General features: G+C 37.3%; 1 protein-coding gene and 1 long non-coding RNA gene across 9 annotated transcripts in view; one reads left to right on the top strand and one right to left on the bottom strand.

Annotated features, from left to right (window-relative positions):
- The window catches only part of LOC141495153 (protein unc-13 homolog B), a 369,137-nt gene that overhangs the window by 99,655 nt on the left and 245,810 nt on the right, over window positions 1-23,672 (top strand). For all 4 annotated transcript variants that reach the window (XM_074196148.1, XM_074196150.1, XM_074196149.1 and 1 more), the window contains one exon: window positions 237-336. In XM_074196148.1, the coding sequence (XP_074052249.1) occupies window positions 237-336 (100 nt within the window). The remainder of the gene's footprint in view (window positions 1-236; window positions 337-23,672) is intronic.
- LOC141495155 (uncharacterized) overlaps window positions 1-23,672 on the bottom strand; it is a 129,638-nt gene that overhangs the window by 91,856 nt on the left and 14,110 nt on the right. The gene's annotated exons all lie outside the window — the stretch shown is intronic.

Raw genomic sequence — 23,672 nt, forward strand, 5'->3', positions numbered from 1 at the left:
AGAAGTGTTCTCTATCCTATAAAAACCAGGCTAACTAATTCAGAGAGGCATGTGACCAGAACATTGTTTGTCAAGTAATGTATATGGCATTACTGTGACAATTCATGGGGTATGGAATGACTTGATGATGTTCTAATGAAATTCACTTATTTTGCAGTATTAATTAAAGGATCCATGGGATTTATGCTATAATAATTAAACTCTTCAATCTCCAACTTTTGTATCCTTTTCTTTAGAGAAATTTAATACATATGTGACCCTGAAAGTACAAAATGTGAAGAGCACAACCATTGCAGTTAGAGGGGATCAACCTTGCTGGGAACAAGATTTCATGTTGTAAGTATCCAGTAGCAGCTGCCTAATTTATTCCCTAAACTTTTAGATTACAGAATTGGGGACTTGCAGCTTGTTCTCTGTGGGATTTTTTAAAACATTATTAAAACATTTATCATAATCTTTTAAAATTTGCAATACTATCTTTGACAACCTAAGACATATAGAAATAAAGATAAAATGTACTTACCTTATAAATTTATTCTTATCATGATAGTCCATTATGTCATCACTTTGTTAAGTTTTACCAAACACTAACATCCTAACTGACATTTGTGTAGTACTTTGGGGTTTGCATATATACATATAAATATAGGGTATTGACCTTTTAATTTGTAGACATTTGTTTCTAAAAATAGATAGAAAAAGAATATGTGTGGAACATTGATAAAATAACCTAAGAAGAAATATAGGCCATTATAATATTAAAAATGTTCTAGGAGAGACATGAATTGCTTTGTGAACCTGAAAGTTCTTTTTCAGATAACTATGAGAACTGCTTGAAAGAAAAGTACTAAAAGTAAAGATGATGACAGAGTACTGTGGCTTAAACAGCACATTTACATATTACTTTCAGAATTTTGAAGGAAATAGTCAATAAACTATGAATCAAATAATTTGGGAACATGGAATAATCACTGTCTAAGTTATATGAAAGGGGGATAGAGCAGGGGAGAAGTTGTTTAGAGAAGACAGAAAACTGACAGGTGCTAAATAAAGTTAACACAACTGGTCTAGGGAGATGTTTGATTGAATTCTCATCATTGGATTGGATTCCATTTGGAAGAAGGCAGCATGCTTTACTATCTGAAGAACTGCCTGGACTTAGGAGCATTTTTGTGTTTGCCATATCCTTTAATAAATTTATATATTTGTTTTAAAAGTGTCATTTTGATCAATTTTGTATAATGAGAAGCATACCACTGGGGACTTAGGGCTCAGGGAACTTTTGTGACAAGGAGTGATAGTGATTAATTCCCTCATTCACCCACCAGGGTTATCCTTATGACCCTGAAAGTTTTAGCAGCATAGTTGTGATTGTGATTGGCCTCTCTACTCTGATATAACTCCCCAGAATAACTAGAGTGAGGGCAGATTAGAGATGAGTGAATCAGCTTAAAGGGAGAGAAAGGATGAAATGTCAGCACCATGCAAAATATGTACATTAAAATATGTACAAAATAATATCTTTTGCAGGGAGGGGGAGATGGCAAGGAACTGCATCTTGGTTGGTCATGGTAGGTAGCTTTTGAGATAAGCTTTGAAGGAAGTGAGGTATTATTCCAAGAGGTGGAAGTGGAGAGAGCACATGTTAAACATGGCGGAGTGGAAGATGGGAGTGGATAGATAATGAGAAAATAGCTTATGCAAAGGCACAAACACAGGAGAGAAGATGTTATTTATAGAAAAGAGCAGAGCAAGGAGGTCAGTTTAGAAATGTGAGAGGCACAAAGTGATTTAGAATAAGTCTAGAAACCTTGGCTGGGGACAGATTGTGAGGGTTTTAAATGGTAGTCTGGGGAGTTGGTATTTTATCCTAGAATAGAGGAAATAAGGCATCACTGAGACTTCTTAAATAGGGGAGTTACATGAGGAAGCCTCTAATTTAGGAATATCATTTTCAGTTGTTTTGGAATGGTTTAGGGAGAGGACAGATGAGTTGAAACCAGTAAGGAGGCCATTGCTATACTCCAGGTAGGAAATGATTATCTGAACTATTATGGTAACTTTTTTAGTAGATTGAACAAAATGTGGCAACTGTTTTACTGATGAGGGAATCATAGGTTCAAAGAAATTGAGCCACTCACCTGGCATCCTGCTAATTGTTTTTCCTGGTATTTATTAATGAAATGTCCTAGATGAATCATAAATTCCATTCAACTGTGTTACAGAAATATTCTTTTTATTTTTTTTATTTTGAGTTTTACATTCCCCCCATCTCACTTCCCTTTCCCCATTCCCCACAGAAGGCAGTTTGCTAGTCTTTACATCATTCCCATTGTATGCACTGATAAGTTGAATGTGATGGAAAAGAAATCATATTGATAAGGAAGAAACATGTAGTATGAGATCTAGTAGTATTACATAAGACAACTTCTTTAAAAATTAAAGTTAATAGTTCTTGGTCTTTGTTCAAACTCCACAATTCTTTCTCGGGATACAGATGGCATTCTCTATCACAGATACCCCAAAATTGTGTTTGATTGTTGCCCTTTTGGTATGAGCAAGTCCATTTAGGTTGATCATCATTCCCATGTTGCTGTTAGGGTGTACAATGTTCTTCTGATTCTGCTCATCTCACTCAGCATCAGTTGATGCAAATATGGATAGTAATTTAAAGTGATAATTGAAATAATGAAAATGGACTAAATCACCAAGGGAGACAGTCTATAAAGAGAAGTGATGAAGCTGAGAACAGAACATTTAAAGATTTTCCTGCTCTGGAATGAGATGATGAGCCACTAAAAAAACTTCTTTTTTATTATGAACTTAATAAACAGCAAACATGAACATTGCATTATACAAAGAAAAAAAATTTAAAAGTTGATGGGGCGGAGCCAAGATGGCACGTGAAGGTAGTATTTCCTGGGAACTCCTTCCTCCAAGAACTCCAAAAGCTGTCAAATTGTGACTAGCCAAAATTTAGAGGGGCAGAACCCTCAGAAAGACCGAGAGAGATACATTTTCCCAGTCCAAGATAACTTAGAAGTTCTGCGGGTAAGGTGTGTCTCACCAGGATTGGGAATTGGAAAAAGCCCTGGTGGCAGTGTAGCCTGGGAACAGCTTGAAGGAGCAGAGAGAGAAAATTCTGCTACAACAGAATGAGTGTGGAGTGAGGGAGTACTGGCCACAGAACCTGCAGTGACTGGGGACAACCAACCTGCACCTTCAGAACACAGCCCTCAGACGGTAAGGGGGTCAGGGGAGACTGCAAAAATTTCTTTGTTTTTCCTGGGGCCAGGACTCTTCCCACACTCAGATCCAGGTTGCAGTTTGGGCTTCCATACTAAGATAGCCAAACAGGGCCTCTCCTTACAGCCCCAGGGCAAAGGGGAGTGCTGTGATCATCTATATATCAAAGCACAATCAAGAGAGCATAAGACCTTGGAGGAATAAAGGTCCCAGTGGGGTGTACCCCCCCCCAACCCCCAAAGCCTTGGAAGTGCTTTAAATTAGTTTTGGGATGAGGAAATGAGTAAACAACAGAAAAAGAAGAATCTGGCCATAGTGAATTGCTTTAGGTGCATGGAAGATCAAAACATATAATCAGATGATGACAAAATTGAAGCTTCAGTATCCAAAACCTTCAAGAGAAATAGAAAATGGACTCAGACTACGGATGAACTCAAAAAAGACTTTGAAAAGCGATTAAGGGAGGCAGAGGAAAAATTGGGAGGAGAAACGAGAGCAGTGCAGAAAAATCATGAAAACCAAATCAGCAGCTTGGTGAAAGAAATACAAAAAATTGCTGAAGAAAATAATATGTTAAAAACCAGTTTAGGCCTAATGGAAAAAGCAAAACAAAAGGCAAATGAGAAGAATGCCTTAAAAAGCAGAATTGGCCAGCTGGAAAAGGAGATAAAAAATCTCTGAAGAAAATCACTCCTTCAAATGTAGAATGGAACTAAAGGAAACTTAAGACTTTGCAAGAAATCAGAAAGAAATAAAACTCTTCCAAAAATCCAAAAATTAGAAGAAAATGTGAACTATCTTAATGGAAAAGCAACTGACTTCAAAAACAGATCCAGAAGAAATAATTTAAAAATTATTGGGCTACTTGGAAGTCATGACCAGGAAAAGAGCCTAGACTTCAGTTTTCAAGAAATAATACAGCAAAATTGCCCTGAGAGCCTCGAAGCTGAGGATAAAATAGAAATTGAGGGAATTCACCAATCACCTCCTGAAAGAGGTCCCAAAAGAAAAACTTCCAGGAATATTATGACCAAACTCCAAAACTCCCAAGTCAAAGAGAAAATACGAAAAGCTTCCAGAAACAAGCAATTCAACTACTGTGGCTCTATAGTCAGGATTACACAGGAGCTGGAAGCATTAGGGGCTCATAGGGCCTGGAATATGATATTCCAGAAGGCAAAAGAGCTTGGTTTACAACTGAGAATCAACTACTCAGAAAAACTGAATATCCTCTTTCAGAGGAGAAGATGGACTTTCAAGGAAACAGGCAACTTTTAAACTTTCCTATTGAAACAACCAGAGCTGAACAGAAAGTTTGATCTCCAAGTACAGACTCTGGTGAACCATAGAGAGGGTGGAAAAGAAGGACTAATTATGAGGAACTTAATGTTATTGAACTGTTTGTATTCCTGCATGGGAAGAAGATATTGATAGCTCATATGAACTTTCTCATTTATAAGAGTTGTTAGAAGGAGTATATATAGACAGGGCACAGGAAGGAGCAGAATATAATGGTATAATATAGTAAAAAGATGGAGTCAATGAGTGATAAAGGAAAGTACTGGGAAGAAGGGAGAGGAAGAAGAAGCTAAAAAATTTCACATAAGAGTCAAGAAAAAGCTTTTTCAATGGAGTGGAAAGGGGGAAGGCAAGGGGGAATGAGTAAGCCTTCATTCTCATCAGAAATGACTCAGAGAGGAAATAACCTGCTCATTTAATAGGGTATAGAAATCTATCTTACCCTAGAGAAAAATGAGAAGAAAGGACTGGAAGAAGGGGGAATGGGTAGAGGGAAGGGGGAAATAGGTGATAGAAGAGAGGGAAGATTGAGGGAGATACAACCCACTTTTGGACAGGACCAGGATGAAAGGAGAGGGAGAATAGAATAAATGAGAGTGGGGAAGAATAGAGTGGAGGGAAATACAGCTAGTAATAGCAATTGTGAGAAAAATATTGAAACAACTTCTCCAGTGGAGTTATGATAAAGAAAACAACTCACCCAGAGACAGAGCCATTGGAATCTGAACACAGACTGAAGTACATTTTTTCCCCTCTCTCACTATTCTCAAGGTTTCTCATTTTCTTGGGGGGAGGGGGATTTATGTTTACTCTTATAACAAAATTATTGTAATACTAGAAAATGAATCTAGATCCTTAAAAAATAAAAGCAATTAAAAAAGAATGAATGTTGAAAACTATCTTTGCATATGATTGAAAAATAAGAAAAAAAGCAGTTGGATATCCACTGTTAACTTCTATAATGTTTAGATTATTTTGTTTTGCATAATTAAAATTTAACATAGTAATTCCAGCATTGCTCTGCTTATCCTTCTGCTCAAAATTGAGGCAGCAGATAGGAGTGGATAAATCATTGGATTTGGAATAGAAAGATCTGGATTAAAATCCTTAGACATTTGCTAGCTGTGTGATTCTAGAATTAGTTAGCCTCCCTATGCCTTAGTTTCCTCATCTGTAAGAGGAGAGAGTTGGACGCAGTGGCAAATGTTACCTTTAAGCTCTAAATCTATATTCTCTCTCTTTTTTAACTTTTTGAAATATCTTGTTTTAATTTTTTTGTTATGCTAAATTCTGAATTGTCTCTCTCCCCTTCCTTCTTTGAACAATGTTAGTGTTACTGTATACAGTGTTCTTTTTTTTTGGGGGGGGGGGTTAGGTTTTTGCAAGGCAAATGGCGTTAAGTGGGTTGCCCAAGGCCACACAACTAGGTAATTATTAAGTGTCTGAGACCGGCTTTGAACCCAGGTACTCCTGACTCCAAGGCTGGTGCTTTATCCACTACGCCACCTAGCTGCCCTACAGTGTTCTTCTGATTCTGCTCATTTCATTCTTCATTTAAGTCATCATGTGTCTTTTCTAAATTAACCTGCTCATTAGCTTTCAGAAAAACCTGGAAAGACTTGTATGAATTGATGCTTAAGGAAGTGAGCAGAACCAGGAGAACATTGTACATAATAAAAATAGCATCATGAGATGATCAGCTATGATACACTTAGCTCTTCTCAATAATACAGCGACCCAAGACAGTTTCCAAAGATTTGGATGAAAAGTGCTATCCACTTCTAGAGAAAGAACTTTGGAGTCTGAATACAGATTGAAGCATATTATTTTTCCTTTTTATGTTTTTTCTCATAGTTTTTCCCTTTTGTTCTTTCACAATATGACAAATGTGGATAAGTTTAACATGATTGTACACATATGGCCCATGTTAGATTGATTGCTGTCTTATGGAGAGGTAGAAGGGAAGGAGAAGAATTAGGAAAAATAAATGCTTGAAAATACCTTTGCGTGCAATTGAAAAAGATTCTATTAAGTTAAAAAAGTAAAGTGAACCTGCTTGTCATTTCTTACAGCACAGTAATATTTCATCACATATACCACACCTTGTTTAGCCATTCCTCAATTAATGGGCATCCCTTCAATTTCCAGTTCTTTGCCACCATAAAGACAACTGTTGTATTTTAGAACATATAGGTTCTTTTACTTTTCCCCTGATAACCTTGAGAAACAAGTCTAATAGTGGTATTGTTGGGTCAAGGGTCAATTATAAAAATGATTAAAATAATTGCTGGGTCATTCTATCATCCCATGAGTTAATCTTTTTTGGGGGGGGCAAGGCAATGTGGTAAAGTGACTTGCCCAAGGTCACATAGTTAATGTCAAGTGTTTGAGGCCACATTTTAACTCGAGTCTGGAATTCATGGCTCCAGGGCTGGTACTCTGTCTACTGAGCCACCTAGGTGGTCTCAACATGAGTCAGTCTTTTTTTAAAAATATATATTTTTTATTTATTTTCCAATTTCATACAATGTTAATTTTTAACCAGTCATTTTTTTGGTTTATTTGCTTTATATTATTACAATAATTTAAGTCCACCAGAGATGTTGCTTCAATATTTTTCCCATAGTTGCTATTACTAGCTGTATTTCCCTCCACTCTATTCCTCCCCACTCTCCTTTATTCCATTCTCTCACCTTTCATCCTGTCCCTGTCCAACAGTGGGCTGTATCTGAATACCCTCTCCCATAATCCTAGCTCTCTTCTATCACCTATTCTCCCCCTTCCCTCTCCCCATTTCCCCTTATCCCATTCCTTTCTTCTCATTTTCTCTAGGGTAAGATAGATTTCTATACCCTGTTAAATGTGTAGGTTATTTCTTCTCTAAGCCATTTCTGATGAGAATGAAGACTCATTCCCCCTTGCCTTCCCCCCATTCTACTCTATTGAAAAAGCTTTTTCTTGACTCTTATGTGAAATATCTTAGCTCCTGCTTCCTCTCCTTTCTCTTCCTCCCAGTACTTCTTTTTATCACCCACTGACTCTATCTTTTTACTATATTATACCATTATATTCCACTCCTTCCTGTGCTCTGTTTATATATACTCCTTCTAACAGCTCTTATGAATGAGAAAGTTCATATGAGTTATCAGTATCTTCTTCCCATGCAAGAATGCAAACAGTTCAGCATCATTATGTTCCTCATAGTTAGTCTTTCTCATCCACCCCCTCGATGGTTCACCAAAGTCCTGTACTTGAAGATCAGACTTCCTGTGTTAAGCTCTGGTTGTTTCAGTAGGAAAGTTTGAAAGTCCCCTGTTTCAATGAAAGTCCATCTTTTCCCCTGAAAGAGGATGTTCAGTTTTTCTGGGTAGTTGATTCTCATTTGTAAACCAAGATCTTTTGCCTTCGGGAATATCATATTCCAATACCTATGAATCCTTAATGTAGATGTTGTCAGATCCTGTGTAAGCCTGACCATGGAGTCATGATAGTTGAATTGTTTTTAGTATTTTCTCTTTGACTTGGGAGTTTTGGAATTTGGCTATAACATTCCTGGAAGTTTTTCTTTTGGGATCTCTTTCAGGAGATGATTGGTGAATTTCCTCAATTTCTATTTTACCCTCTGCTTCTAGGATCTCAGGGCAATTTTGGAATATTATTTCTTGGAAAATGAAATCTAGGCTCTTTTCCTGTTCACGACTTTCAGGTAGCCCAATAATTTTTAAATTATTTCTTCTGGATCTGTTTTCAGAGTCAGTTGTTTTTTTCCAATGAGATAGTTAATGTTTTCTTATAATTTTTGGATTTTTGGAAGAGTTTTATTTCTTTCTGATTTCTTGCAAAGTCATCAGCTTCCTTTAGTTCCATTCTGCATTTGAAGGAGTGATTTTCTTCAGAGAGCTTTTTTATCTCCTTTTCCAGCTGGCCAGTTCTGCTTTTTAAGGTATTCGCATTTGCCTTTTGTTTTGCTTTTTTCATTTGGCCTAAACTGGTTTTTAATATGTTATTTTCTTCAGTATTTTTTTGCATTTTTTTCACCAAGTTGCTGACTTGCTTTTCATGATTTATCTGCATCTCTCTCATTTCTCCTCCCAATTTTTCCTTCACCTCCCTTAATTGCTTTTCAAAGACTTTTTTAGAGCTCATCCTTACTCTGAGCCCATTTGATAGCTTTGATTTCCTTGTCATCTGAATATGTGTTTTGATCTTCCATGGGACCAAAGTAATTTTCTATGGTCAGATTTTTTTCTGTTGTTTACTCATTTCCTTAGCCTAAGACTAATTTATAGCACTTCCAAGGCTTTCGGGGTTTTTTTGGGGGGACAACACACTTTATCCATCTAAGGTCTTATGCTCTTTTGCCTGTGCTTTGATATGTAGATGACCATAGGAGCTCCCCTCTGTCCTGGAGCTGCAAGGAAGGTCCCTACTCAGCTATCTTAGTAAAGAATGCCAAACTGCAACTTGCCTCTGAGTGTGAGCAAATGGCAGACTCCTGCCCCAGGGGAGAGCAAAGAAATTTCTGCAGTCTCCCCTGACCCCCTTTACCATCTGTGTGCTGCACTCTGGAGGTACATCTGGTTTCCCTCTGATTCTTGCTACAGGTTCTGTGGTTGGTGCTCCTCACTCTACACTCACTCTGGTATAGTAGAGTTCTCTCACCCCCCCCCCCCCCCCAGCTATTCCTGGTGATCCCTGGGCTGGGCCAGGGCTGGGCTGGGTTGGGCTGCACTGCACTTCAGCCAGGGTTTTTCCCAACTCCTGGTCCTGGTGAGATACACCTTTCCTGTAGGACTTCTAAGTTATCTTGGACTGGGAAAATGTATCACTCAGTCTTTCTGTGGGTTCTGCCCCTCAGAAGTTTGGCTAGAGACATAATTTGATGGCTTTTGGAGTTTTTTGGGGGAAGGAGTTTCTGGGAAATGTTTCCTTCATGACGTCATCTTGGCTCTGTCCCCAACATGAGTCAATCTTAATGGAGAAGGAATAGTCTTATTGATAAGAAGACTATGAAGTAGGAGAGGGAAATGCAATTAAAATCAAAGAGAGAGTATTCAAGAAGAGTACTTGATTAGTAGTCTCACATGCTTCAGAGAAGTTAGAGAGAGTGAAGCCTGAAAAAGATCATTCAATTTGCTACCATGATTTTTATCACTGAAACTGTTTTCTCCACATTTACAAAAGTGATGGAGTGTGAAGCCAGATTGGAGAAGTTTGAGGAGTAGGCAGTGATGAAGTGAAGGCAGTATGAGTCAATAATGTAACTTGAAAGCCAAAAAACTTAATACAATCCTAGGTTATATTAAGAGACAAAGAATCTTCAGAACTGGGTGATAAACTCAACATATATTCTACCCTGTTCAGATTGCATCTGGAGTATTTGTATTGAGTCCTAGTTATCACATTTTATAAAGGACTTAGAAAACTATAATATTTCCAATAAAAAGATGACTAAAATGGTATTAGGACAGGAGACCATTTCATATGAGCATTGTTTGAAGGAATTTAAGATATTGAAGAAGAGAAGATTTTGGTGACATGATAGTGGTCTTGAAATATCTGAGGGGGTTCATGTAGAAGAGAGTAGACTTGTCTTCCCTCACTTCAGAAATAGGACTGAGTAATAGATCAAAGTTGTAGAGAATCAGATTGAGTTGATATTGTTAGGCAATGTTAAGTATTTAAATGTCCAAAAGCAGAATGACAATGTGAGGAGGGGGAAGGGATAACTAGGAGGATTAGAGAAATCTTCATGGAGGAGGTATCATCTGATCCAAATTGTGAAGGAAGATAAAGATTCCAAGAGTCATGGATCAGGAATGAGTATGTTTTAAGCTTGCTCAGATGAATGGTAATGGGAGGTAGGATGTCACAAATGGGAAACAGTGCAATTCACATGAAGGAAAGTCATGTGAAATAAAGCTAGAAAGATAGTGTGGTTACAGATTGTTGAAAGTCTTAAATGTTAGACCAAAGAGTTTATACTTTTTTCCTAGGGAGAGTATGAAACCACAAAGGCAGACTTGAGCTTTAACAAGAGACAATGTGGTCTAGAGGATTAACTGGACAACTGGAATCAGTGAGGAAAACTTGGGTCTAAATCCTACTTCTGACATTTCCCCTATCTGAGATTCAGTTTCTTCTTTGGATTAGATGGTTTTAGAGTCACTTCCACTTCTAAATCTATAGTGTTATAAGATTATATTGGCAATTATATACAGAATGAATTAGAGTATTGGAAACAAGGAGATCAGTTGGGGCATGATTATAGAAGTCAAGGTAAGAAATTATAAGGACATGGATTATAATGATGGTATATGGTATATGTAGAGGAAAGAAGACAAATGCCAGAGATATCATGAGAATTGAATTTCTGAGTCAAGCAGCATGTGGAGTCAGGAAGATCTTGATTCACATTTTGATTCAGATATTTATTAGCTGAGTGAACCTGGATTAATTACTTGACCTCTGTTCTTGCTTCCTTTTCTGATTTCCAAAATTACCATCTGGGGAACTTTGACTTAATGTTATTAAATCAAAAATCCCCGAAGCCTGATGATTGCATAACTCCATGGTGCCTCATTGTTCTGGGAAAGACCTACATCTAAAAGGGCCAAGGTCTTTCACTGTAACATTCAATTACTATTATATCAGGTCCCTGGGTTCAGGTGGCTTTGGAAGAGATAGTGAGAATGGTATCTTTGCACTAAATCCTCTCACTTTAGTCTAAATTACATGCATGTCATGACATCATTTCCTTGATGTGGTCTTCTTCAAGATTGAAGGACAACTTACCCTCATTATTATTAGTATTATTATGAATAAATCTATGACCCTGAGTTGGCAACTTAATCAGTATGGGATATCTGACTTGGTAACTGATTGAATGTAGGATATGGAATGAAGGTGAGGGTAGAATCATGAATGACTCTGAGATCTTGTTCTTGGTTGAGTGTCTGAGGATGATAGGGCTTTCATTGGGGATAAAAGGAAGTTTGGAGGAGAATCTGTTGTGAAAGAAATCTTACTCTTCCAACTTGTTATAAATAGGATTTTGTAATCTGAAATGTTATTTTAAAATTTTCATTTATTTAAGGCAATGGGGTTAAGTGACTTGCTCAAGGTCACACAGCTAGGCAATTATTAATTGTCTGAGATAAGAATTGAACTCAGATCCTCCTAACTCCAGGACTGGTGCTCAACCCCTGTGCCACTTAACTGCCCCATGAAATGTTTTAATTTGACTGTAGTTGTAACCAGACTTATCTAGGGCAAGCTCTATTAATTAGGAGTTATTTGAAGATTCATAAAATATCATGTCTCTCAAATAAAAATTTCAAGTACATGAATAGATGTATCATGATTGAAATAGTGTTTATCTTGAAAAGATAACTCAATTGCAATGAGTTTCATTTTGAAGAGAAAATGTATGTATGGTATTAATCTAAAAACAGAACAGAACCTTTTTTTGACTCAAAGAAATTTATTAGAAAAGAACTCATAGCTTATATACAATTATAGACATACTGGTATGTGTGTGTGTGTGTGTGTGTGTGTGTGTGTGTGTGTGTGTGTTTATTATATATGTGTATATATGAGTTGCAGTTGCTTCTCTATTACCTACAAACATACTTATCTCTCCTCCATTTTCAAAAAACACTCATTTGATCAGTCCAGTCATGCTAGCTATCTTCCTATTCTATTTAAATTTATTTTTTTATTCTCATTTTATACAAATGTTTTTCTTTACATTAATAAAATATACTTGTTTACAAGTAAACAAAATACCCCTCCCCCCATGAATATAGATAGACTTGCTTGGGCAAAAAAGTAAAGGGGGGAGAAAAAAATTAAAATTAAAAAGAAAATAATAGTAATAATTGTAGGTATGGCCAGGTGGTGCAATGGACGAAGCACCAGCCCTGGAGCCATGAGAACCCAAGTCCATATCCAGCCTCGTAAACCCAATAATCACCCAGCCATGTGACATGCAAGCCACCCGATCCCCACTGCCCTGCAAAAACCAAAAAAGAAGAAAAAAAAAGACCCAAAAATAAAATAAAATAGTAATAATAGTAGGGGTGGCTGGGTGGCAGACAGAGCATTGGCCCTTGAGCCAGGAGCACCTGGGTCTGAATCCGGCCCCAGACACCCAATGATGACCCTGCTATGTGGCCCCAGGCAGGCCACCCAGCCCCACTTGCCCTGCACCTCCCCCAAATAATAATAACAAAAAAATGTGTTTCAGTCTTTGTTCTAACACCATCAACTCTGTCATGAGTGGATCACATTCTTTATAAGTCCATCACAAAAGTTACTTCCATATTTTTCCAACATTGCCATTGCTGATTGCAACTCCCTCCTTTCTTATTTCTCCACTACCATGTACTATATTTTCTCTCTCCTTCCACTCTGACTCTGCTGTAGGGTTGCTGAGTGGCGCAGCAGACAGATCCCTGGTTCTGGGGCCAAGAAGCCCTGGGCCCCTATACCACCCCTTAGGCCCAGAATCCACCTGGCCCTATGGTCCTGGGCAGGCCATCCAATCCCAGCCCCTTGCAAGAAGTAAAAAAAGAAAATGTGTTATATCTGACCACTGTCCCCCCATGGTCCATCCTCTCCTCCTTTATTCACATCCCCACCCCTTCCCCCTGCTCCCCCCTCCTTCTTACTCCAGTTGTCCATACCCCATTGAGTATATTTGCTGTTTCCTCTCCTAGCCATCTCTGATGAGAGCAAAGGTTCCCTCATTCCCCCTTGCCTTCCCCCTTCCATATCATTGCAATAGATCATGTAATTAAAAAAAAATCTTATTATGTGAAATAGCTTGGACTATTTCTCTCTCATTTTTCTTTCTCCCATTACATTTCCCTTTTTTTCTTATTGACTCCATTTTTACACCATATTTTATCTTGGAATTCAGCTTTCTCCTGTGCTTCAACTATAAAAGCTCCCTCTACCTGCTCTATTAACTGAGATGGTTCATATGAATATTATCAGTATCATTTTTCTATACATGCAGTTCATCCTCATTAAATCCCTCATATTTCCCCCCTCTCCTCCAATCTCCATGCTTCACCTGAGTCCTGTATCTGAAGATCAAACCTTCTGTTCAGCTCTGGCCATTCCGAAAGGAACCTTCGAAATTCCCCTGGTTCATTGAAAGTCCATCTTTTACCCTGGAAGAGGACATTCAGCCTTGCTGGGTAGTTCATTCTTGGCTGCATTCTAAGCTCTCTTGCCTTCTGGTATATTGTATTCCAAGCCCTACGAGCTTCCAATGTAGCTGCTGCTAAGTCCTGTGTAATCCTGACTGCAGCTCCACGATATTTGAACTGTGTCCTTCTGGCTGCTTGTAATATTTTCTCTTTGACTTGGGAGTTCTGGAACTTGGCTATAATATTCCTGGGGGTTGGTTTTTTGGGATCTCTTTCTCGGGGGGATCAGTGGATTCTCTCCATTTCTATTTTGCTCTCTGCTTCTAGAATATCAGGGCAATTTTCCTGTAGTAATTCTTTGAAAATGATGTCAAGGCTCTTTTCCTGATCATGACTTTGAGGTATTCCAATAATTTTCAGATTATCTTTCCTAAGTCTGTTTTCCATATCAGTTGTTTTTTCAATGAGATATTTCACATTTTCTTCTAATTTTTCATTTTTTTGGTTTTGAAGTATTGATTCCTGATTTCTGGTAAATTCATCAATCTCCCTGAATTCTATTCTTTGTCTGAAGGATTTATTCTCAGAGAGTTTTTTATCTCTTTTTCCATCTGGCCAATTTTGCTTTTTAAAGCATTCTTCTCCTCAATAACTTTTTGAACTGTTTTATCCATTTGACCTAAGCTGTTTTTTAGCATGCTGTTTTCTTCAGCATTTTTTTGGATTTCCTTGACTAAGCTGCTGACTTCATTTTCATGTTTTTCCTGCAATCTCTCTCCTTTCTTTTTCCAGTTTTTCTTCCAACTCCCTCATTTGATTTTCAAAGTCTTTTTTGAGCTCTATCATAGCCTGAGCCCAATTTCTGTTTTTCTTGGAGTCTTCAGATGCAGGAGCTTGTGCTTCCTCATCTTCAGACTGAGTATTTTGATCCTTCTTGGGCTCATTTGCAAAATACTTCTCAATGGTCTTCCTCTTGTTTCTCTGCTTCCTCATTTTCCCAGCCTAAGCCTGCTTTTTGGGGGTGCTTCCTGAGCTTTTGGGACACTCCCACAAGGGTCTCAGTGTGTGAGGTTCTGTCCTCCCTCCTGGTCTGTGAATGACCATAAGCTCCCCCCTCTGCCACGGGCCGAGGTGGGGGGTCCTGCTGTTCTATGGGGGGCCTAGACTGTGGTCAGGATCTGAATGTGGTCAGAGCTCCAGAGTCCTGTTCCAGGGGCAGAGGACAGAGCTCTGCAGTCTCTCTGCACTCCCCTCCCTCAGCTCAATGGGCTCATGCCCTGGGGGCTCCTGCTTACTGGCTCCACCTGCTTCTGTTTCCAGGCTGCTGGCTGTGTGCCCTGAGGGCTGGGCTCCATGTGCTCGCTCTGGCAGAGGTCTCCGCTGTTCCCCCACTTTGTGCCGGTGCTCCCCAGGGTGCAGCTCAGTAGACTCCCCTACTGCTGTGAGCCGTGGCTCCCAGCACCCTGGGGCTGCTTCCGGGAGGCTGAAGTTCTTTGGCTCTGGCGGGCCACCCCTCTGGCGGTCCACCCCTCCCACGCCGGGGAGCAGCCTTTCTGCTCTTTTCCAGGTTACCTTGAGTAGGAGAACTGCCTCACTGGGTCCCTTTGTGGGTTCTGTCTCTCGAAAGTTTAGTTAGAGTCCTTAGTTTATGAGTTTTTATCAGAGAGCTCCTAAGACTCGATCCCTTCATGTCGCCATCTTGGCTCCGCCCCCCAGAACCTTTTAAATAGAGGATAACCCATAGGTCAAATACACATCTTTTAGATTGCTGTTCTTAAGAAAATGTGGGAGTGCATTTGGACCTGGGCCAAGGTAGTTCATAGTAATTATGGCAGTGCTGGAAACTTGTATGACAATGCTACAATGGTTAATAATACCTCAACAGTTCCCTGAACATATTGATGTGGATATTCCCTCCATTGGTACAGATGGAAATACATTTCTGCCTCTCTTTCTGTAAATCCTCAACAGAAGATCTACTGAGTCCTCTGCTTCTTTTAAAATCTTTGAAGATTCCAATGTTAGCACTTGTTGTCCATCTGTTATCAGCCACATATGATATATGGCCTGATCACTTCTATTTATAGTTATCCACCCCCCAGGATGCTGTCCTTTAGGTTAATCTTTATTGTGCAAGTCATCAGTGATAATGTACTATTGTACATTATGTACATGTATCTATTATTCATCTTTCCATTATTCTTTGAGTCACCTGGACATTTGGTTCTTTTACGTTGTGGTGTTACAAATTTCTAGATTGCATTAATAGAATATTGATGTCAGGTTTTTGAGGTAGTGTATTTTAGAATCAGTGAAATTACCACTGAATTTACTTAGGACATTTCAGACTATCTCTTTTTTTATTAATTATTAGCCACCTCTTGTATGTCTGTATATTTTTAGGTTAGAGCAAAACCATTTAATAAAATAGTATTGAAAGTATCAATAGGACATCTCCCCTGTAAATCTTATCCGACAAATATAGGCATTCTATATGATTATGCATGTATATATTTATATGCATAGATTTATATTGATGAATTAACTCAGTGCTGGATCAATTGTTGCACAATCCATAAATATTTCTGTAGCACCTGTTAAGTGCTAGGAATACAAAAAGAGACAAGACAGTCATGGAGCTTATAATTTCATGGGGGAGACAATATACAAATATATATAATGTAAGCTATATACAAGATAAAGAGGAAAGGCTTCTGGTAAAAGAAGGAATTTTAACTAGGATTTAAAGGAAACCATGGAGGTCAGTAGGTAGAATGGAGGATAGCATTCCAGAAATGGAACATAGCCAGAGAAGATACCTGTAGCCAAGAGATGAAAATTCCCTTGTTTGTTGAAAAGCCAGGAGGTTGATGTCCCTTAATAGAAGAGTATGCATTGGAGACCAAGGTGTAAGAAGGATGATAAGGTAGGAAGGAGCTAGGTAAATGAAAGACTCTGAACACCAAATAGGACATTTTGCATTTTTATCCCTGAGAAAATAGGAAGCCACTTGAGTTTACTGAGTGTTTAGAATTGGAGTAGGTAGGGAGATAATGATCAAACCTTACCCCTTTGGAAGACATATTACAAAGGCGAAACTGACAGACCTTGTAAATAACCTGGATATGAGAGGTGAAACATAGAGAAGAATCTAGGATGAGATGTTGAGCATGAAGGATGGGGAGGATGATGTTGCCCTCTACAGTAATAGGGAAAATAGAAGGGGCTGGAGATTTAGGGGAAAAGATAATGAGATTTTTTGGGGACACATTAAGTTTAAGATGTCTATTGGAGATCCAGTTCAGGATACCTGAAAGGCAATTGGAGATACAATATTGGAGAGTAAAAGAACTTGGGGCAGGAGAAGGAAATTTGAAAAGCATTAGAATGGAGATGATAATTAAATAATTAAATCCTTGAGTTTACCAAGTGAAGTAGTATGGAAAGAAAAGAGAATACAGGACTGAATGCTGGAGGGCATTTAGAGTGTGATCTAGAAGGAGATCCAGCAATGGAAATAGAGAAGTGGCTAGATGATAGGTAAGATAAGCAGGAGAGAAGAGACTATCAAGGAGAGAGTTTTCAATAGTGTCAGAGGTTGCAGAGAGGTCTAGAAGAATGAAGATTGAGAAATTGATTTGGCTAAGAGATCATTAATAATTTTGGTGAAATTAGTTTTGGTGGAGAGATAAGATCAGAAACTGGGTTATAAGTACTTAGGAAGAGATGGGAGGAGAGAAAGCAGATGCTTTTTTGAAATTAGCTATAAAAGGCAGGACATATAGGATGATAATTGATAGAAATAGAAGGATCAAGTGAAGTTCCACCCCAGCCTTCCCCGCACCATGCTCACTAAGAAGTAGATGTTTTAATCTGCTTTGATTTTCTTATGTTAATGATAAAGCTTATCTTTTTTTAATGCATGGCTGCGAGAGTTGGACTTGTTAAACATAATAAGATTATTAAAATTATATTCCTGGTAAAAAAAGATTGATTTCTTTAGAAGAATACTCATTCACAAATCAGTCACCTTGTCAACTTAGTAAGACTCCTAGGTATCTTCCCTATTTTAATTACAAATTCAGAAGGACAGTGCTCCAGAATACTGGGAGACTTGTACTGTCAGGAAGAGACAATAAGAGATCAGATAATTTTATACAAAGATGATAGTCTTTGAGGAACATTTGAACAACTTAATATTGTGTAATCCTCATGATCAGACCACAAAAGAGGTTAATAATTTTCCCTGTTCTCTGTTTTTGCATAAAAGTTCACCTCTTTGCCAGTTCGGATGTAGTCATTGCCTTGATGGCCACTACCTATATGTTAGAGGCAAGATCCTGAAAATAAAACTTAAAAATATCTAATCTATATTTTCTGTCATTTTATTTTAACTATGTTTTTAAGGTTTTTACAGTTTTAGAGTTTACAAACTATAAGGAAAGCTAAGTACTGCAAATTAATACTTTTGAATTGTGTGGTGGTGGAGAAGATTTTTGAGGGTCCCTTGGGCAGCAAGGAGATCAAATAAGTCAATACTTAAATTAATTTTAGTTATTCATTAGAAAGTCAAATATCGAAGTTGAAGATTATATACTTAGACCATATAATTAGAAGACAGAATTCATTGGAAAAGACAATGATGTTTGGAAAGGTGAAGGCAAAAAAAAGGGACATCAGAGGATGAAATGGATAGGTAATATCTTGGACACAATGAACATGAACAAGGACAGACTTTGGGAGATAGAGGAGGATAGATAAATCTGGAGTGACATCAGAAAAAGCCAGACTTCACTGAATGAATACCAGAGCAACAATGGTGTTCTGAGTAGTAATATAAGTATTACATTTGTAACATGGACAATCTGGAGAATTCCTGTGGCATTTTGACTATGATTAGGACATTCTCCACTACATTGAATACTTTTGATGTTATTTGTTTCTCTGTTTTATGCCTGACCCTGATATTGGTTCTTATGGGATTATTGAAGAAAGTTATCTTCATGATCAAATTTGTCATAAAATCTTTTATGATCTCTTAGGAATTGGAAACACTTTATTTGAAGACAACCATAATCTGCATTTTTTCCCAGGTTAAAATTAGTGATTTTTGTTTAATTTTAAATTATAGTCATTTACAAGGGTATATTGCTTTATCTAGAAGAGCTAAGTGGTAAAGTGGATTGAGTGCTAGACTTGAAGACAGTAAGATAAGGGTTCAAATCTACCTTCATATTCTTACTTAACTGTATGATTTTTGGCACATCTCTGCCCAAGTGATCTAATTTCTGTTTGTCTCAGTTTCCTTCTCTGTAAAGTGAGATTAATAAAAGCACCTAATTCCCAGGATTACTGTGGAGATCAAATGAGATAATATATGTAAATTACTTTGCAAATCTGTAAATGATTGCTGTTCTTATTAAGTATCTATTGCTTGAAAATAGTCTATGAAGATCTGACCATTCTCTTCTTTTTTCCAACAAAGATGTTCTTGATACTTGCTTAGACCATTTTCATAAAGATTTTATGATATATCTTTAAAATTGATTTCTGAGTGCTGTTAAAATTTTGTTTCCTTCAGTATGGATGGGTCCCTAAAAATTTGATCATGCTCAGCCACTCATTCTGACTTCATTTTCTTTACTGTCATTGCTATTTACTTCTAGTATCCAGGGTGATTTCCAAATATTGTGGCTCTTCTATCACTGCTGATTATTACCATTAAAAATGACTGCTGCCACATGTAGAAATACTAGTAAAAAAGCCTTTTCTCAATTAATAAGTAGTCAAAGGAAAGAAGAAACAGTTCTCAAGGAAATATTCTAAATTATTAACAACCATATTAAAGAATGCTACGAATCGCTAATAATAATAGACAAATCACTAGAACCTTGAGACTTTACTTTCTACCAGAAAATCAGTAAAAATGACAAAAAAATTTGGAATGGTTAATGTTGGAGGGAGTGGGAAAATAAATACACAAGGCATCATTGGTGGAAAATGTTCTAAAGTAATTTGGAATTATGCAAAAAGTGACTGAAATGTCTGTTCTGTTTGATCCAGAGATTTTATTACTTGGTTTAAACCACAGTCAGGTCATGATAAGAAAAAGCACCACTTTTCATGATAGTAAAGAAATGGAAACAAAGTAGATATCCATTGACTGTAGAATTGGTAAGTTTGTGGTATATGAATGTAAAGGAATATTAGCATGTTGTAAGAAATGATCAGTATGATGCATACTAGAAACATGGAAAGAGCTACAGGAAGAGATGAAGAGTGGAATAAACATCACCAAGAAAACAATATCTATAACTACTGCAATGTCAATGGAAAAAACATTAACACTCAAAAGTTGATGTGACAAAATTACAGAACATGCATGGCTTCCAAAGAGAAATTAGAAGGTACTTCTCAATCACATCTCTTCTGAGATGGGAGGTCTATGAGTGTGGTACAATGCATAGATTTCCAGATTTTTTCAGTGTATTGATCAGTTATGCTGATTCCCCCCCCTTTTTGCCTCTAAAAAATATCATTTGTTATATGAGATGGCTCTCTCAGAGTGGGAGGAGTGAAGAAAACGAAGGCCATCAATAAATGCTTTAAAAAATCCCTGACACATCCATTTCATTTTACTTATATATTCATTTTCCTTACATTTTTCATCTCCAGATGTCCTTGGGGTGATTTATTGAATTAAAATCTGTAGTATTTTTACAGGCTTAATTTCCCCTCAACTTTTTTTATAATTATTTTTATAATTATTTATTATAATTATAATTTTTATAATTATTTATTAAATAAGCAATATGACATTGTTTCTAATCTTCCATCCTCCCATGTAATCATTTGGAAATGAGATTGTGACTCTAAACTTGTCACTCTTGGCTGCCTTTTCTGTTTGGATAAAAGATTGTATTTCCTAGTTGACAAGGTTTTTGAAATCCTCCCATATTTCTCATTGTGGTGATTTTTTTTCCTGAATAAGTAAGTTTTTCTAGAAATGGTGATCAGTAGCTCTCATGTCTTTACTTTTGTTCTTCTGACATTTTGTTTTTGTAGTGAGCAGCTTAAACAGTCAAATTAGAATCACTCTAATCATATGAAATTGGGAGGGGTGGTCTTTTCAGTTTTCTTTCTTTAGTCTAATATGATGTTTTTTACTTTTGTTGATCTGATAGCAACTTGATTATCCATTCCCAGTTGACTATTATTATGAAGGATTTCCTTTTAACATTCATCACAGATTGCTTGCATCATAATTGTACTTTTAGTATTAACTGAGGAATTTTCATGATGACAAAAACTAGTATATATATATATATATATACTATTATACTTCAATATGCATTCACATATTATAAATCATAACAACTTCTATACATATTGGGAAAATAATACATATGTGTGAGATATCATTTATTTAGTCTTTAAAAGGTATGGTTGCTTAACTTTTTCTGTTTTACACTGAATAGTTTATTAGTTCTAAATAAAGATTAAAATGACAACATCTAGAGGGCATATAATTTGTAGATCTCTTATGATGATGATATAGAATTCTAATAATTTTATCCTTCACCTATAGTCCTTGACTCACAGGTTGGGAATCCTTGTTTATAATTTTGTTTGATGTTTACCAAATCTAGCACCCAGCAAATCTTTTGAATTTTTGAATTTTACAAATTTTTCCCCATCCTCCTTTTGATTTTGTTGTCATCTGAGTATGTTTTGATCTTCCATGGGACTAAAGTAATTCTCTATGGTCAGATTTTTTTTTCTGTTGTTTACTCATTTCCTCAGCCCAAGACAGCACTTCCAAGGCTTTGTTGTTTTCTTTTGGGGAGGACACCCCATTGGGACCTTTATTACTCCAAGGGCTTATGCTCTCTTGCCTGTGCTTTGACATGTAGATGGCCCTTGTACTTCCCTCTGCCCTGGAACTATAAGGAGGGTTCCAGCTTGGCTACTTAGTATAGAAGCCCAAAACTGCAATCTGGATCTGGTTGTAGGATAGCAGCAGAGTCCTACCCTGAGGGAGAACAGAGAAATCTCTGCAGTCTTCCCTAATCCCTTACCATCTCTGGAGATGCAGGCTGCTTTCTCAAAATTTTCCCTGCAGATTCTGCGACCAGTGTTCCTCACTCTACATTCATTCTGGTGTAGCAGAGTTATCTCACCTCCCCTTCAAAGTGTTGTCAGTGATCTCTGGGCTGGGCTGGGCTGCGCTGCACTATACTATACTATGCTGAGGCCCGGCTTTGTCCAACGCCCGTCCTGATTAAACATACCTTTCCTGTGGAACTTCTAAGTTATCTTGGACTGGGAAAATGTATCACTCAGTCCTTCTGTGGGTTCTGCCCCTCTAAATTTTGGCTAGAGTCATAATTTGTTGGCTTTTGGAGTTTGGAGGGGAAGGAGATCCCAGGAAATGCCTGCCTTCATGGCTCTGGCCCTCACAAATCTTCTTTTGAAGAAAATAGAATGTGATAAATTCTTGTACCAGTCTTCTATATGATTATAATTTCCTTGCCTCAGGTCTTTATTTATTTTTGAATTTTATGCTTTTCTTCTAATCTCGCTTCCCTTTCCCCCAGCCCCCACAAAAGGCAGTCTGATAGTCTTTACATTGTTTCCATGCTATACATTGATCTAAATTGAATGTGTTGAAAGAGAAATCATATCCTTAAAGAAAAAAATAAAATATAAAAGATAGCAAAATTATACAATAAGATAATAGTTTTTTTTAAATTAAAGGTTGGCTTTTGTTCAAACTCCACAATTCTTTCTCAGGATACTGATGGTATTCTCCATCGCAGATAACAATAAATTCTCCTTGATTGTTACACTGATAGAATAAACAAATCCATTAAAATTAATCATCAACCCCATGTTGCTGTTATGGTGTACAATGTTCATATGGTTCTGCTCATCTCCCTCAGCATCAGTTCATGCAAATCCTTCCAGGCTTCTTTGAATTCCTATCTCTCCTGGTTTCTAATAGAACAATAGTGTTCTGTAACATACATAAACCACAGTTTGTTCAGCTGTTCTCTAATTGATGGATATTAATTCAATTTCCAGCTCTTTGTCATCACAAACAGAGCTGCTATGAATATTTTTGTACAAGTATATTTTCACCCTTTTTCATCATCTCTTCAGGGTACAAACCCAGTAGTGGTATTGCTGGATCAAAGGGTATGCACAGTTTTATTGCCCTTTGGGTGTAATTCCAAATTGCTCTCCAGAAAGTTTGAATGAGTTCATGGCTCTACCAACAATGTATTAGTGTGCCAGATTTCCCACATCCCTTCCAACATTGATCATTGTCCTTTATGGTCATATTGGCCAATCTGAGAGGTGTGAGGTGGTACCTCAGAGAGGGTTTAATTTGCATTTCTCTAATAAGTAATGATTTAGAGCAGTTTTTCATATGACTATGGATCACTTTGATTTCCTCATCAGTAAATTGCCTCTGCATATCCTTTGACCCTTTGTCAATTTGGGAATGGCTTTTTTTAAAAATTTAACTCAGTTCTCTATATATTTTAAAAATGAGTCCTTTGTCAGAAATACTATTTGTAAAAATTGTTTCCCAATTTGCTACATTTCTTTTGATCTTGGTTATAGTGGTTGTCTGTGAACAAGTTTTTTAATTTAATGCAATCAAAATTAAATAGGTTGTTTTTAATGATTATCTCCATCTCTTCCTTGGTCATATCCTACTTCCCTTTCCATAGATCTGACAGGTAAACTATTCCTTAATCTCCTAGTTTGCTTATAATGTTGTCTTTTTTTGCAAGGCAATGGGGTTAAGTGGCTTGTCCAAGGCCACACAGCTAGGTAATTATTAAGTGTCTGAGGCTGGATTTGAAATCAGGGACTCCTGACTCCAGGGCCAGTGCCCTATCTGCTGTGCCACCTAGCCATCCCAATATTGTCTTTTTATGTCTAGATCCTGTATCCATT

This window comes from Macrotis lagotis, chromosome 8, assembly GCF_037893015.1.
Source record: "Macrotis lagotis isolate mMagLag1 chromosome 8, bilby.v1.9.chrom.fasta, whole genome shotgun sequence".
NCBI lineage: Eukaryota > Metazoa > Chordata > Mammalia > Peramelemorphia > Peramelidae > Macrotis > Macrotis lagotis.